At 41.0% G+C, this 17,570-nt stretch overlaps 1 protein-coding gene across 5 annotated transcripts in view; it reads left to right on the top strand.

Annotated features, from left to right (window-relative positions):
* Positions 1 to 17,570, top strand: part of NTPCR (nucleoside-triphosphatase, cancer-related) — a 109,709-nt gene that overhangs the window by 41,337 nt on the left and 50,802 nt on the right. For all 5 annotated transcript variants that reach the window (XR_014471646.1, XR_014471645.1, XM_083176368.1 and 2 more), the window contains one exon: positions 2,121 to 2,220. Coding sequence is in view for 3 of the 5 variants with exons in the window: in XM_083176368.1 (XP_083032494.1) it covers positions 2,121 to 2,220 (100 nt within the window). In the remaining 2 variants the exon portion in view is untranslated. The remainder of the gene's footprint in view (positions 1 to 2,120; positions 2,221 to 17,570) is intronic.

Here is a 17,570-nt window from a genome sequence, read left to right as displayed (position 1 = left end):
CACATGTTCTGCTGATTTACATACCTGGCTTCTGCTACTGCTCCAAAACCTGGTCTGGATCGCCACAGACCACTTGAACTCCAGTAATTACCATTAATCAAAGGAAAAGATACTTTACTGTCCTGCTGTCGGTCTGACTCTCCTCACAGTCGGCCAGATTTACTAAGCTTCAAAAGTGATAAAATGGAGAGCGATAAACAACCAGCTAATCAGCTCCTGCCTGATCTTTTTCAAAACACAGTCTATGATATGGCAGGTAGGAGCTGATTGGCTGGATGTTTATCACTCTCCAATTTATCACTTTTGAAGCTTAGTGCATCTGGCCCTGTGTCCGTACACACTGTCTGGTGCAAGATTATGGCAAGTATTCAATGCCCCGACGAGTGCAGGGGCAGTGTACGCTGTCAAGCTTTTGCCTGCGCTTGCCGTGCTTCTCCAGTCTGCTGGATTCACCTAGCTTGCTGCCCCCTGATGGCGAAAATAGCCCAATATGTCGACACAGCGACAGCAGGCAGGATGGTAGACGCCCGGCATATTATACCCCTTTCAGACCGCACTTAAAAACTGGTATTTTGCAGATTTTTAACCGTTTCAAAACAGTAATCTGTGCGGTCTGAAAGGTGCAGAACCACTTTACCGTTTTACAAAAGCCGTTTTTGTAAAACTGTTAAAATGGAGGGTCCTACCCGTTTCAGACCCGGTATTTTGGCATCAAAATAAGGTCTGAAACCGTATTTAGGACCCAGCCCAATGAGCTGGGTCCTATATTCAGTGCAGTGAATATTTAATGAGAGCTCATTAAATATTCATAGCACTGGAGACCGAGCCGCCCCCCGCGCGCGGGGGTTAACATCCCAACCAACCCAGAGATTTGTGCGGTATGTAATAAGTAAATGCACGGCAAGAGTGCATACAGAGCGATGCGAGTAACATACCGCTGCCAGGGTATAATAAACATCACAAGACTGACAGTGATGTTAACCCGCGGGGGAGAGGGGGGGGGGGGGGGTTACGACCGCACTGGCTTTGACCCGGTATTTAGAAAGTTTCCAAAAAACGGGTCTGCCAGTGTCAAAACCGGCACTTAAACGGTAATATACTGTTTAAGAGATGTGGTGTGAAAGGGGTTTTACCTGGCAGACCCGTTTTTGGAAACGTTTTCAAATACAGGGTCAAAGCCAGTTATGTGGTCTGAAAGCAGCATTAGACAGGCAGGAGGGGGACAAGGTGTCCACTGCAGAAGCACGGAGGGCTGCAGCACACATTTATCCACTGCAGGGAGGGACGGGTGACCCAGGCAGTAGTGTGCGCTGAGCTATTCCCGCTTTGTGCATATCTAATGAGCGGGACCCAGCGCAGTGCATATTTAATGAGCGAGTCCCCTGCATAAATAATGGGGGAAAAATAAAACAAAAATATTGAAATATATTAAAGTGGTGCTTGTAAAGAAATAAAATTAGCAAGATCCTTCAAATAATAAAAAAAACTGACTTGTAGACACCAAAAAAAATGAATAAAAACGATTTATTTTAGAAGTACAAATTTCGGTTCACCTTAAAAAAGGTGTTGAATGCAGAATGAAGAACTTAAAAAAAAAAAAAAAAACAGTGAACACAATTCTCCATTTTGGCACTGAATACACTTTCAGCAAAATAAGCCAAAAACACCATACAAATACAAAAGCGAATAGCAGTGACTATGAAACAGTGAATTGGCTTTCGGCATACAGTGATCATTAAAAATGTCGAACATCATTTTCGGAGGAAAAATTCACAGATTTGCTAAAAACAGCCCTGTTCACCAAAAAAACTAACAAACAAAAAAAAAAACGATGAATCAAGAGCATTGAATACTACCCTATGTATCCATCTTTATGTGAAGATTGCTATTGGGCACTGTGTGGACCTTTAACAGATCAGGTACCTGGCCTCTAGCAAGGGGAAAATAAAAACAAACAAAAACAAAACAGTGGGGACCCACGCCTCTTACAACCTGGTTTAACCTCTTCCTGGATTTTACTCCTTGGATGTAACTCCACACTTATAAATATTTTGTTGTATTTTTATCATATCGGCTTTTGTACTTTTTGTATTTTCTCAATTGCAAATTTTCTATTACAGTGCTGATCAGACGTTTAGTAATCGGGAATGCAGAGTTGGACGATATATTGTGGATCTTAAATCTTTTGAGCATTTGGTACTTCCTCTATTGAATGTTAATGTGAGTACTCTTTTTTTTATTATTATTATTATTATTATTATTATTATTTGTTATTATTTTTAAACATAAGATGGTTCAATAAAGCTTTCATTTACAAATGTACATTAATATCCAATAGTTTTTTTTCGCAATCATTGAATATTAAAATATTGCTAATTTCAGGGAAGTTTATTTTATATTATATATTGGAATGTTTTGTGGCTTGCCATAAACCTTGTTCTTGTTTATGATTGTAGAAAAAAAAAAGATAAAGTACTTCTGAACAGATATGAAACAATACAATTAATTCACTTTAAACCAGGGCTGTGAGTGGTTCAACAGGGTTGTAATTATTAGGGGTGTCGGTGGAGAAGAAGGGTGGTTCCTCCCAGAAATTTGTATGTGTATTCTACTTCACATGTGGTGTTGCTATGGGCAACCAATCAGAATCTACTTCTTATTTATTTAGCACCCTCTAGAAGAAAGTAGACAGGATCTGATTGGTTGCCCATAGCAACATCACATGTGAAGTAGAATACACATCTTCGTTATATTCTCCCATAGTAACATAATTAAGGTTGAAGAAATAATTTAGACCATAGAGTTCAAACTAATTGACTTGAAACTACTGACTTGAGTAAGTCATATCTATAGGATTCCCTCAGTAGCCAAAAATGTATCCAGTTTTGATTTAAATTAAATTCATGAACAGTAGTTGCTTTAAACATCCCCACCGAACAAATCATCTCTCATTTCCTTATGATTTCCAATTAGAGATGGGTCGTTCGCGAACGCACCGGATCTTTTTAACAGATCCCATCCAAGAACGAATGATCCGGCGATCCCAAAAAGGTGATCCGTTTCAGTTTACAATGCATTTTCCTGATCTCAGTGCTGCCACCTGTGGCAGCTGAGATGTACTACCTCTGTTGTCTGAGTACAGTGCTGTGACTACAAGTGATAGAAAGATTAGCTGCTGCTGCCAGGGATGGCCATCGGTGCAGATGCCATCGATGGTTGCCATCGATGGCGATTCTGCACCCAGCCATCGATCAGTGTTTTTACTCGGTCATGTATATTCCCCTTTTTTTTGTTTTTTTAAGCAAGCTGAGGATCCGTCTAAATGATCTGTATATTTCCACTGAGAGATCCGTCGGATCCCGGCTCAGCTTAATGATCCGTTCTGCCCATCTCTATTTCCAATATTTTATTTGAACATGCTAATCATATAACCTCTCAACCTCCGTTTCTCCAGTGAAAACCTATTCAGCCTAATTAACCTATCTTGGTATTCTAGTGAATGAGACATTTTACTAGCTTAGTCACCCTTCTCTGTACCTGTTCCAATTCATTTTTGTCCTTTTTAAGGTATGTGCCCAGAACTGAAGTCAGTATTCCAAGTGTGGTCTCACCAATGCCTTGAAAAGAGGCACTATCACATTGGCATCCCTTGAATCCATTCCCTTTTTAATGCATGCCAATATCCTGTATGCTTTTCCTGCTGCATTTGAGCAGTGTGCACTGTTACCCAATTTTTCATCTACTGTATGATGACCTCCAAGCTGTTCTCTACAGATAAATTCCCTATAATAACTCCATTTAGCCTATAAGTAGCTTGTTTATTTTTGTTCCCATAATTAATTACTTTACATTTATCAATGTTAAACTGCATTTTCCACCTCTCCGCCCACTTTTCCAGTTTAAGTCACTTTTTAGTGTATCCACATCCTCTCTTGAGTACATTTTCTTACTCTATTTTGTGTCAGCAAATATTGCAATATTACTCCCTGTTACTTCCTATATCATTAATATATTAAACAAGATGGGTCCCAATATTGAACCTTATGGGACTCCACTTTGGACCTTACCCCAGTTGGAATGTATGCCATTTACCACCACTCTGTCCCCAATTGTGCAACCAGTTTTTAATCCAATTACAATTTTTTTCTCCTAATCCTAACCCTAAATTACCTAATATTATTAATAACTTTTATGATACACTGTGAAATCAAGAAGTATTACATCAACAGATTTCCCTAATTCGACCCCCACTACTGACTTCCTCATAGAAGCTTATTAAATTAGTCTGACATGATCTATTTTTGATGAACCTATGCTGAGCCTTACTTATCACCTTCTCCTGGTCGAAGAAATTTTGGATACTATCTCTTATTATTCCTTCTAATATTTTCCTCACAATGGATGTAAGGCTGACCGGTCTATAATTTTCAGGATTAGTTTTGCTACCTTTCTTCCATATTGGTACTACGTTAGCTATGCGCCAGTCCATTATTGATTCATCAAATATCAGATATATCAGGTAGTGCTATTACAGAACTCAATTCTTTTAGCATCTTAGGGTATATTTAGTCCGTGCCAGGAGATTTGTTACTATTTAGGTTCGGTCATCTATTTTTGACTATTTCCTTGTTCAAACATTTTGGGATCAATCAAGAGCTGAGCATTTAATCTGTGGGAGATCCTCTGAACATTCTTCCCTTGTATATACCGAAGCAAAAAAAAAAAAAATCATTGAATAAGTCCACTTTATCTTTTCCTTATATTACCAGGGTACCCTGCTTATTTTTTAGTGGCCCAATATTTTCCTTCCTTAATCCTTTCTCATTTATATAACTAGAATTTTCTGGGATTAGATTTACATTCAGTCTCTAATTTAACCATCTTGATTGTATTTTTACATTTCTTATTACATTCTTTATATGCGGCAAATGTTTAGTTCGTCCCATCTTGTTTAAATGCTTTGAATGCCCTCCTTTTTTTTTAGCTATTTCAAATTTGAATGCCCTCCTGCAGTATTTTTTTTTTAAAGTTTACCACCTTATAGTAGTAAGAACATCAAATACAACAGAAAATACTTAGGCGCTTATTGAGAAATATATACCCAACACAAAATAAATAATTAAAAATATATTCTGTAAATAAAAAACTTTATTTTATAGATGTTACTCTAGCAGCGGGCTTCTGGCGTTTTGGTTTCACCACGCCTAATGTATAAACCCTGTTTTCCATTGTATTCCGCTTCTGTCACCCTATAATTATGAGACATAACCATAGGGCAGTGGTAGCCAACTCTAGCCCTCGAGAGCTACCAACAGTTCACATTTTCCAGACAACCTAGCTGCTGCACTCATTAATCACTGACACATTTTAAAAGATCCACAGATGGAGCTAATTAGCTCACTTGGGATTCTGTGAAGAGACCTGCAAAACATGCACTGTTGGTAGCTCTCGAGGACTAGGTTGGCTACCCCAGCCATAGGGTGACGGAAGCGGCTGGGACGCTGCCCGCATCTGATCTCCTTGGTTACCAGCTATACTCTTCATTTTTTACTGTTTGTATTTGGAATTTATCTGTCATATACAAAGTGACCAATAGGGACATAGCTTCTCATATAACACACAATACAGATAATTATATTCCATCTCTGCACAGTTCTAGCACTGGATACATTGTATTAAATGATAAAGGATCAAATGCGTATTATGTATCAGTGTGTATACCAGTGACCTCTTTATTTTATAACACCACTCATTCATTGAATCTGTATAATAATAAATTACTAACACATTAACCCCCGCCACGTCAGGATTGTCATATCCTTTTTAAATTGTCCTCATACGTCTTATGTGTTATGTGTTTGCTTTTATACTCTCGCAGTATTTTATTCGAATAAGACATTAAAAGTTATACTTTATTATCTTTTCTTTGTGCATCGCTTATGGACATTCTCTTCTTTCACCTTGAACTGATGCATCTTTTTGTGTCTGGTGGTAGCACACATCCATAACATATGGACCTGAGTCCTTATTATCAATCAGGAGGTAATTTAATAAATGGTATTAAGCAAATCATTTTTCCAGTGCGATTGACATCCTTGTTCTTTTTTTTGTTCCCCCTCCCTGTCACGCCGTCACTTAGGTGAAAGTGTGGTAAACACAGAATAAGGCCCAGAGCCCTGGTTAACCTTTATGTGGGACTTTGGTGTGGTATATGTAATACTGAGCCACGCATAACTGAGGTGGAAAACCGTGTATTAGGGCTTGAGGATGTGATTGATCCCCTCAGACACAAGTTATAATCATGTCAGGTCAAATTTCAGAGATGCGGTTCAAACTGTCAGATATAGAAGGGAGACTGCATCAAAATAATGTTTGATTTTGGGCTTTGAAGAAAGAGCAGAAGGTAGCAACCCTAAGAAAATTCTCGAGGACTGGCTAAAGCAAAATTTTGGGAATGACGTATTCTCCCCCTTCTTTGTCATAGAAAGAGCCCTGATTCCGGGGGGGGACCTCCACGTACACTAATAGCAAAGATTCTACACTTTAATGACAGAGATATGATTCTAAGGATGGCATATGTGAAGATGGACCTCACTTATAATGGTGGAAGGATTTCAGTCTTCCCGGACTTTCCCATTGAAGTACAGATGGAGAGAGCAAAGTTCAGTGATATTAAATCGAGGCTGAGAGAACGAAGGGCCTTATTCTAGTTCACTCTTAGAGGCAAATTCCTTCTCAGTTGGACAAAACCATGTGCACAGCAGGCGAGGCAGATAGTTAGATTTGGGTGGTATTTTACTTCAAAGTGAGATCTATATTGCAGTGTAGAAATAAAGCAGCCAGTATTTTCCCTGCACCGAAACAAAATAACTCCCCAAAATCTAATTCTATCTGCACCTGTTACATCTGCCCCCTGCTGTGCACATGGTTTTGTCTATCTGAGAAGGAATTTGCCTCTAAGAGTAAACTAGAATAAGGCCCTAAATCTCAAGTATTCAATTATATACCCTACTTAGTTTCCCCATTAGCAATGATTCTTAGCTAAGTTTTTTCTCTCACCCACTAAAGCGGCAGGTTTGCTGCATATAGCTCACCCGAGCAGGCAACAATTAATGAAGTAAAAATGTTTTCTGTAGGAGAAATATATTAACTGGGAAATTGTGTTATCAAATTTATATATCTACCTTGCATCTTGATCCTAGAAATGGTGTCTGTGGGCATATGATCTTAACAAAGAAATATTGAGCTCGGGAGGGGTTCTTCAGGATAAAAAGCAGTTATATCTAATTATGAGACGCTGGAGAGCCGGATGAGCTCTTTGGGTGGTTACAGTTAATTGCCTCGAACAAAAGAATGGGGGGAAATGGGGATTGCCTCAAAGAAATGGTTTCCTAAGGAAATAGGTATGCCTAGTTGGCTAGGTTATACAGGGAGGGGGTTGGGGGGAGGGTTAATGTTTGTTGTGTCGCAGTGTGTTAGTGTTGTATATAACCTGCAATCAAATCTCAACCTTGTGATCAATAGAATAGGAGGCCTTTGTCTCTGAAAAGGGGACCGGATAAATCTCTCAGTTGGAAATCCTCCTGTATATTTACTAAAGAAGTGAGAAATGGTTAGATTAATGACCTGGAATGTTTGTGGTCTTAACGATAAAGTAAAACAATCTCTGGTACTTAAACAATATAAGGATCTAGAGGCCGATATAATACAGTATGTCTCCAGGAGATCCATTTATGTGTGTAAAAGTTGCTGGTATTGAGACGTCCTTGGTTAGGTGCGGCATATCACACACCATTTACCTCTTCTTCCAGGGGAGTTTAAATTCTAATAAAAAAAACCTCTGTTTTGAATTTTTTTTTAATGTCTCCTCTCCATTTTCGTAAAGGTTTTGAGAGCGGCAGTTGAATTTGCTGCCTCATGCCCAGACAGTCATATTATAAGTTTGGGCAATTTCAATACAGTAATGAATCCAAACATGGATAGATGGCGTAAGGAAGGGGGGTAGCTAAAACAAGGCCGAGTGGCGTAAGGAAGAGGGGTAGCTAAAACAAGGGCGAGTGGCGTAAGGAAGGGGGTAGCTAAAACAAGGGCGAGGGTGAGTGGCGAGTGGTGGTGGGATGTGTGGAGGGATAGATACCCTGATGTATATAACTTTTCCTGCTACTCCCCCACTTATGGAACATTTTCAACAATATACATGATACTCACCTCAAAGCAGTTGTTGATAATAATGCAGATTGAGTTGGAGACCCACCGTGGCTTTAAGTACTAGAGACTTCACCCCTACTGGGTGGCTCAGTTGGGTAATTTAGACAATGTTGGGGTAGAGATAGACCGCTTTTTTGGAACTAATATCGGTTCAGCTAATCCTATATGTATTTGGGACACATTCGAAGCCTATCTTAGAGGAAGTATGATTAAGAAATTTGTTTTAGTAAAAAGGTGTTGAGAAAAGGCTATGGTGCTAGAATCAAAAATGGTAGACCTCGAGCAAATATATATTCAGGATAAAATGGAGTCAGCTAGGTTAGAATGGCTGGTGGCCCAGAAACACTGGGTGGAACATCTACAAGAAGTGGTTGGTTGTAGATTGCTAGTGAATTCCCACCAGAGATATTTTAAATACATTTTTTGCATACCTATTAAGGGTTGACAGTCCTTTAAATAGCGTGGCAGATCTATTCAGATACAGGGGAACTGTTAACGTCGGGATGCAGTTTAAATCCCGGCGGTCGGGATCCCGGCATTCAGAATCGCGACGCTGGAATCCCGACCGCCAAAATCCCGACACTTTCTCCCTCCGTGGGTTTCCGCGACACCCCTGGAGGGAGAATAAATTAGCATGCCGAGCGTAGCGAGGCACCGGGCCTGCTGCGTGGCGAGCGCAGCGAGCCCGCAAGGGGGGGCGATCCACGTCCCCCCCTTGTCGGGATTTCGGCGGTCGGGATTTTGAACGCCGGGCCGCCGGGATTTCATACTAAATCCGTTAACGTCCACGCCCAAGATTGCTGGGGTTTTTGTCAGGCACTTTACTGAAGTCTATCAAACTAAAGATAGAGTAGGTATAGATGAGATAGAGAAATATCTGGTAACAATTACTCTTTTGATGCAATAAAAGTGTTTGATTCAGCTGACTGGCCATATCTAAAGTGCGTTTTAAATACCTTTGATTTTGGACATGGTTTTGTCGAGTGGGTTTTTTGTTATATCAGAAACCAAGTGCTAGAATAGCTATTAATGGGTTTGTTATGGATTCATTTCCCCTCTCTTTCGATACACGGCAGGGGTGCCCTTTGTCACCCCTACTATTTGCGGTTTCAATTGAACCAATAGCATGTATCCTAAGGCAAATATTGGTAGATCCAGGTCTCGGAGTGGGGTTGAACCAGAACTTGGTCTCCCTTTATGCGGATTACATTTTGATAGGCCTCTTGGAGTATTCAAGGGTCCTGCCAATAGTACTTAAGGCCATTCAGGATTTTGGTAATGTTTCAGGTTTAACAATAAATAAGAAATACCTAATATTTTGGTAATGACCAAAGAGGGTAATGATAAAATTATGATTGATCCAATCCTACCTATAGTTGAGAGACTTAAGAACCTTGGTGTTCTGATGTTTAAAGATCCAAAATAATTTGTGATAGACAATATTGATCCCTTCATAAATGAAATAAAGATCAAATGCAAAAGTTGGATGAAACTGCCCCTAAGTTTTAGGGCGTGTGAACTTGGTAAAGATGGCAATACTACCAAAAGTTCTGTATATAATTCAGAAAGCCCTTATTTTTTATTCAGGATGAGATATTTAGAAAGATTAACAGTATAATCTCATCCTTTCTATGGAGGAAAAAACGTCCTAGAGTTAAATTGGCTACATTATATAGAGAGCATGAACAGGGTGGTCTGGCAATGTCAAATTTTAAACTTTACTATATGGCCACCCAGCTGGTTCATTTACATACCTGGATTGAGGTATGTAAATGAAGTGTAGAACTGTTAAACCTTGTTGAGAATACTGCCCCGGTCAAAAATGTGTTTCAAAATGCTATACTGTATATACAGGATTTTATGCAACAGGAGGAGTTAGTGGGACTCAGATTTAACTGGAAATCTGAGATCCCAGCAATTATGGAAAACCATTGGAGGGAGGCCTTGTCAAGACCAAGGGTGGTTACTAATGCCTACAGAATACAACAAATACAGTACAATATTTTACATAGAACATATTTAAACACCAGCACAGCTTAGTAAATTTTAGGCTAAAAGTGAAGACAAAAAGTCACAAAGGTTTAACTGCGCTTTTGAGGAAAGATGACCACAATTAATAGTTAGGACAACATTTTTATTTACAATTTAAAAATCACTAAAAAAACCATACAAAGATAATTAAAAATTGCATGTGATGGTGCTAGCCTGATTGAATATAAAGCTCCACTTTGATATATGGGTTAGCTTTTTTGGAAATTGCACCCCGCTAATCCTTCTTTGCAGGCCCTGTTCCTATTGGACTCCAATGGGCACACAAAGTTTTTTTGGGAGGAGGGAAAGAAATTTTGGGAGGGGGGACAGTCAATGTCACTCACATATCTGGGATGGTTGCCACTGCTGTAGATAGTATTGGAGTGGTCCCCATGTTGTTGTAGTGCTTTCCACACTTCCTCTTGAGATACCCCAATTCTTTAAAGTGTCCTCTTTTTGGTTCCTGGTTCAGGGTCTTTGGGCATTATGTGTGTCAGGGCATTATGTGTGTCATGTGTATAAGGGCATTAACCCCTTCCCGACATTTGACGTACATTTACGTCATGGTCGGGATGTACTTCCCGACACATGGCATAAATGTACGTCATGACTTTAAAGTGTCACTGCGTCTAGAGACGCAGTGACAGAGGGACGATGTCTGCTGTCCCTGACAGCAGACATGTCCCTGCATGCCCAGGGGGGGCTGCGATGCCACCCCCCCGTCGGCGATCGCTGTGATTGGCTGTTCAGTGTGAACAGCCATTCACAGCATTTTCCTGTGTTACCAGCGAATCAGATGCTCGGTAACACAGGTGTCAATCACCGCCGGGCGTCAGGGGGCATGAGGGGGTCATCGGTGACGACGACACCTCACCCCACCTGCCCCCAAGGCTGTGATTTGGTCCGTGGGACCCACGGACCAATCACAGCCAAGGCGCGACATTTAAACTAACGGTGACTGCACTGCAGACGCCATTCCGGTCTGGAATTGCGTGCAGAGCGGTCACCGTGCCTATCTGCTGTGATACTGACCTGATCCTTGCAAATACTTACCTGATCCTTGCAAATACCTTACCTGATCACCTGATCACTGCTTGTAGCGTGCTGGATGCTTCCTGGATCTGACTTCTTGTGACTTCCTGCTGCTGCTGCAGTGTGATAGAGAGATAGAGAGAGAGATAGAGAGAGATAGAGAGATAGTGACAGAGTGCTATATTTTGTGTCTGCTACCCCCCCTTTTTGGGGGTGCAGGTTTTTTTTTATATATATATATAACTGTCAGTGCTGCTGCTGCAGTGTCATAGAGTGATAGATAATGAGAGATAGAGAGATAGTGATAGAGAGTGCTATATTTTGTGTCTGCTACCCCCCCTTTTTGGGGCTGCAGGTTTTTTTTTATATATATAACTGTCAGTGCTGCTGCTGCAGTGTCATAGAGTGATAGATAGTGAGAGATAGAGAGATAGTGATAGAGAGTGCTATATTTTGTGTCTGCTACCCCCCCTTTTTGGGGCTGCAGGGTTTTTTTTTATATATATAACTGTCAGTGCTGCTGCTGCAGTGTCATAGAGTGATAGATAGTGAGAGATAGAGAGATAGATAGAGAGAGATAGTGACAGAGAGTGATAGAGAGTGCTATATTTTGTGTCTGCTACCCCCCCTTTTGTGCTGATCAGTATATCTGTGCTGATCAGCAACTTTTTGGGGGTGCAGGGTTTTTTTTTATATACAGTATACCTGTCAGTTGCTGCCAGTTGCACTGTCAGTTGCACCAAAGGTTGTGCACCTGCTGCCCCTCACTGGTAATCAGTGTCGCATCAGTGATCACCTTTTTTTTTTTTTTTTGAGGGTGCTGTGGGGTCTTTTTTTTAATTTTTTTTTTACACACACTGTGATTTTGTGGGTGTCCTGTGGCCACTGTGCGCTGATCAGTGACGTACATCACTGATCAGCTTTTTCGGCACAGGGTTGATCTTTTTTTTTTTTTGATCAAATTCCTGTTGCCTTTGAGCGCTGTTCAGTGACTGACATTACTGACCAACATCTGTGCTCAATTTTTGGCGCAGACCTTTTTTTTTTTTTTTTTTCTGCACTACATACACACTACACACTACATACTACATTGAAATAAAGTTTGTACCCCCCCTACACTATACACGTGTTGAAACATTTCACTACCAGAAACACAAAAATAAAAATGGCATCCCAAATGTCATCCCAGTCATCCAGAAGAATGTATTCAGCGGAGGAGGCATATGCCATGCTTGCCTCTGACTCTGACACAGCCAGTGAGGCAAGCGGGGAATTTGAAGGATTCATCTTAAGCTCCTCTTCCTCCTCTAGTGATAAGGGACCCCCTCAAAGACGCCCCCGTAGAGCAGCTGAGACCCCCCCCCCCAATAATTGAACTCGTATGGACCCCACCACCAGACAATTTTGAGCCCCAGGTTCCTGAGTTTTTGGCCATCCCAGTAATCCAATTTGATTCCACAGGTCTCAGAGAAATTGACTTTTTCAAATTATTTTTTTCTGATGATTTTATAAATTTAATGGTGGACCAAACTAATTTATATGCCCAGCAGTTTATTGCTCAAAACCCCACGTCATCATTTGCTAGGTGGACCCCTGTAGATGCAGTAGAGATGATGACGTTTTGGGGTCTGGTGTTTCATATGGGCATAGTAAAAAAGCCAGAAATTAGGCAATATTGGAGTACAGATGTTCTGTACAGCACCCCACTTTACCGTATGGCCATGACCCGGACTCGTTTTGAGTTAATCCTTAAATTTTTGCATTACAACGATAATGCACAGTGCCCACCCAGAGATGATCCCACCTTTGACCGGCTATTCAAAGTCAGGCCGGTCATTGATCACTTCAGTGCCAAATTTGAAGAGATGTACATCCCAGATAAATTCATTTGCATAGACGAGTCCCTTATACATTTTAAAGGAAGGGTTAAATTCCGCCAGTACCTTCCCAGTAAGAGGGCAAGGTATGGCATAAAAATGTATAAGCTGTGTGAAAGCACCTCAGGGTACACTCACAGGTTTAGGGTATATGAAGGGAAGGATTCAAGAATTGAACCGCCAGAATGCCCCCCCTCCCTCGTAGGTGTTAGTGGAAAAATTGTCTGGGATTTAGTGCACCCCTTCCTGGATAAAGGTTATCACCTCTATGTGGATAACTTTTACACCAGCATCCCCCTGTTTAAGGCCCTTGGTTCAAGAGGTACAGCAGCTTGCGGTACTGTGCGCAAGAACCAAAGAGGCCTCCCAAAAACGCACATTGCCCAAGTAATAAGAAGGGGTGAAAGCAGGGGAATATGCACCGAAAATATGTTGTTGGTCAAATATAAGGACAAGAGGGATGTCCTTATACTGACAACAATTCACGGAGACAGTACCACCTCCGTCCCTGTACGAGGTACCAGTACCCACACCTCAAAACCTAATTGTATCCTGGATTACAATAGGTACATGGGCGGAGTGGATCTTTCAGATCAGGTACTGAAGCCGTACAGTGCCCTGCGGAAAACAAAAATCTGGTACAAGAAGCTGGCCGTGTATATCATCCAGATGGCACTGTATAACGCTTACGTGCTATTCCGTTCTACCAGCCAGAGGGGGACATTTATGCACTTTCAAGAGGAAGTCATAAAGGGCCTAATATTTGGGAACCAGCAGGCAGAGGGCCCCAGTACTTCTAGTACTGGCCCCCGTATTGTACCAGGGCAGCATTTTCCTGATGAAATCCCCTCCACTGGAAAAAAGGGCAGGACACAAAAAAGGTGCAAAGTTTGCTATAAAAAGGGAATAAGAAAGCAAACTATTTTCCAGTGTGACACTTGCCCCGACAAACCCGGCCTATGTATAAAGAAGTGTTTTAAAATATACCACACATCTATGGATTATTAGGTTCATAATTTCACCGTGCTTGGGGGGTCTTGCTAATGCCACATAGCACCCACCATTCATTCCACCAGAATCTGAGCCGCAAAATCCAAAAATCACTCCTTCCCTTCTGAGTCCTGCCATGCACCCAACTGGTATTTTTTGGTCACATGTGAGGCATTGCCGTACTCGGGAGAAATTGGGGCACAGATTTTGGGGTGCTTTTTCTCCTTCATACCTTCTGAAAATGAAAAATTTTGAGCCAGAACTGCATTTTTGTGTAAAAAAAATGTAATTTTTCATTTTCACTGCCCAGTTGTATCAAAATTGGTGAAACCCCTGGGGGTTTGAAATGTACACTATACCCCTAGATGAATTCCCTGAGGGGTGTAGTTTGCACAATGGGGTCACTTGTGGGGGGGTTCCACTGTATTGGTGCTTTGGGGGTCTTGCTAATGCGACATAGCACCCACCAACATTCCACCAGAATCTGTGCTGCAAAATCCAAATATCACTCCTTCCCTTCTGAGTCCTGCCACTTTTTGGTCACACATGAGGCATTGCCGTACTCGGGAGAAATTGGGGCACAGATTTTGGGGTGCTTTTTCTCCTTCATACCTTCTGAAAATGAAAAATTTTGAGCCAGAACGGCATTTTTGTGTAAAAAAATTAATTTTTAATTTTCACTGCCCAGTTGTATCAAAATTGGTGAAACCCCTGGGGGTTTGAAATGTACACTATACCCCTAGTTGAATTCCCTGAGGGGTGTAGTTTGCACAATGGGGTCACTTGTGGGGGGCTTCCACTGTATTGGTGCTTTGGGGGTCTTGCTAATGCGACATAGCACCCATCAAAATTCCACCAGAATCTGAGCTGCAAAATACAAAAATCACTCCTTCCCTTCTGAGTCCTGCCATGCACCCAAATGGTATTTTTTGGTCACATATGAGGCATTGCCGTACTCGGGAGAAATTGTGGCACAGATTTTGGGGTGCTTTGTCTCCTTCATTCCTTGTGAAAATGAAAAATTTTGAGCCAGAACTGCATTTTTGTGTAAAAAAATGTAATTTTTCATTTGCACAGCCCAGTTGTATCAAAATTGGTGAAACCCCTGGGGGTTTGAAATGTACACTATACCCCTAGATGAATTCCCTGAGGGGTGTAGTTTGCAAAATGGGGTCACTTGTGGGGGGCTTCCACTGTATTGGTGCTTTGGGGGTCTTGCTAATGCGACATAGCACCCACCAAAATTCCACCAGAATCTGAGCTGCAAAATCCAAAAATCACTCCTTCCCTTCTGAGTCCTGCCATGCACCCAAATGGTATTTTTTGGTCACATGTGAGGCATTGCCGTACTCGGGAGAAATTGGGGCACAGATTTTGGGGTGCTTTGTCTCCTTCATTCCTTGTGAAAATGAAAAATTTTGAGTCAGAACTGCATTTTTGTGTAAAAAAATGTAATTTTTCATTTGCACAGCCCAGTTGTATCAAAATTGGTGAAACCCCTGGGGGTTTGAAATGTACACTATACCCCTAGATGAATTCCCTGAGGGGTGTAGTTTGCAAAATGGGGTCACTTGTGGGGGGGTTCCACTGTATTGGTGCTTGGGGGGTCTTGCTAATGCGACATAGCACCCACCAACATTCCACCAGAATCTGAGCTGCAAAATCCAAAAATCACTCCTTCCCTTCTGAGTCCTGCCATGCACCCAAATGGTATTTTTTGGTCACATGTGAGGCATTGCCGTACTCGGGAGAAATTGGGGCACAGATTTTGGGGTGCTTTGTCTCCTTCATTCCTTGTGAAAATGAAAAATTTTAAGCCAGAACTGCATTTTTGTGTAAAAAATGTAATTTTTCATTTGCACAGCCCAGTTGTATCAAAATTGGTGAAACCCCTGGGGGTTTGAAATGTACACTATACCCCTAGATGAATTCCCTGAGGGGTGTAGTTTGCAAAATGGGGTCACTTGTGGGGGGGGTTCCACTGTATTGGTGCTTGGGGGGTCTTGCTAATGCGACATAGCACCCACCAACATTCCACCAGAATCTGAGCTGCAAAATCCAAAAATCACTCCTTCCCTTCTGAGTCCTGCCATGCACCCAAATGGTATTTTTTGGTCACATGTGAGGCATTGCCGTACTCGGGAGAAATTGGGGCACAGATTTTGGGGTGCTTTGTCTCCTTCATTCCTTGTGAAAATGAAAAATTGAGCCAGAACTGCATTTTTGTGTAAAAAAATTAATTTTTCATTTTCACTGCCCAGTTGTACCACAATTGGTGAAACCCCTGGGGGTTTGAAATGTACACTATACCCCTAGATGAATTCCCTGAGGGGTGTAGTTTGCAAAATGGGGTCACTTGTGGGGGGGTTCCTAAATTTTAGCATCTTATGGTGCCTAGAAACCTACATGGTGCCTAAAAAATAATCTCATAAAAAGGAGGCTCCAAAATCAAGTAGGTGCTCCTTCTATTATGAAGCCTGTGGTTTGGTCAACGTGCACACTAGGGCCACATATAGGATATTTATGAAAACAAAAGAATTGGGGGAATCAATTTTTAGTCACATTTCTCTAGTAAAATCTACTGTGTTCCTTAGAAAAATGTATTAAAATTGCAAATCTGCAAAAAAAAATGAAATTTTGAAATTTCACCTACACTTTGTTTTAATTCCTGTGAAACACCTAAAGGGTTAACAAACTTCCAAAATGCTGTTTTGAATACTGTGAGGGGTGCAGTTTTTGAAATGGCATCATTTATGGGGGTGTCTCACATACAAGTCCCTCAAAGTCACATCAGAACTGAACTGGTCCCTAAAAAAATCAGTGTTTGAAATTTTCTTGAAAATTTGAAAATTTGCTATTTATATTGTAAGCCTCCTAGTGTCCAAAAAAATAAAAGGAAGTTGAAATAATGATGGAAACATAAAGTAGACATATGGTCTATGTTAGTTATTAACTATTTTGAGTGATATGATTATTTGTCTCACAAGCAGAAAATTTAACATTTTGCAAATTGCTAAATTTTCCATTTTTTTACGACATTTTGGTATTTTTCACAAAAAAACACAGACTGTATCGACCCAAATTTACCACTAATTTGAAGTACAATGTGCCACGAGAAAACAATCTCAAAATCACTGGGATAAGTAAAAGCAAAAAAAAGTTATCCCCACTTAAGTGATACATGTCAGATTTGAAAAAAAGGGCTCTGTCAGGAAGGCAAAAACATGCTGTGTCAGGAAGGGGTTAATAATGTGCGACATGTGTAACAGGCATTATGTGTGTCATGTGTATAAGGGCATTAATAATGTGCAACATATGTGTAATGGGCATTATGTGTGTCATGTGTATAAGGGCATTAATAATGTGCGGCTTATAAAATGTTGTCAATACAACTCTCCTGCCTGTACTGGTGACTAAACCATGAAACGGAGT

The sequence above is a fragment of the Crinia signifera genome, chromosome 3, assembly GCF_055691185.1.
Source record: "Crinia signifera chromosome 3, ASM5569118v1, whole genome shotgun sequence".
Classification (NCBI taxonomy): Eukaryota; Metazoa; Chordata; class Amphibia; order Anura; family Myobatrachidae; genus Crinia; species Crinia signifera.
This window is presented reverse-complemented; position numbering and strand designations above follow the sequence as displayed.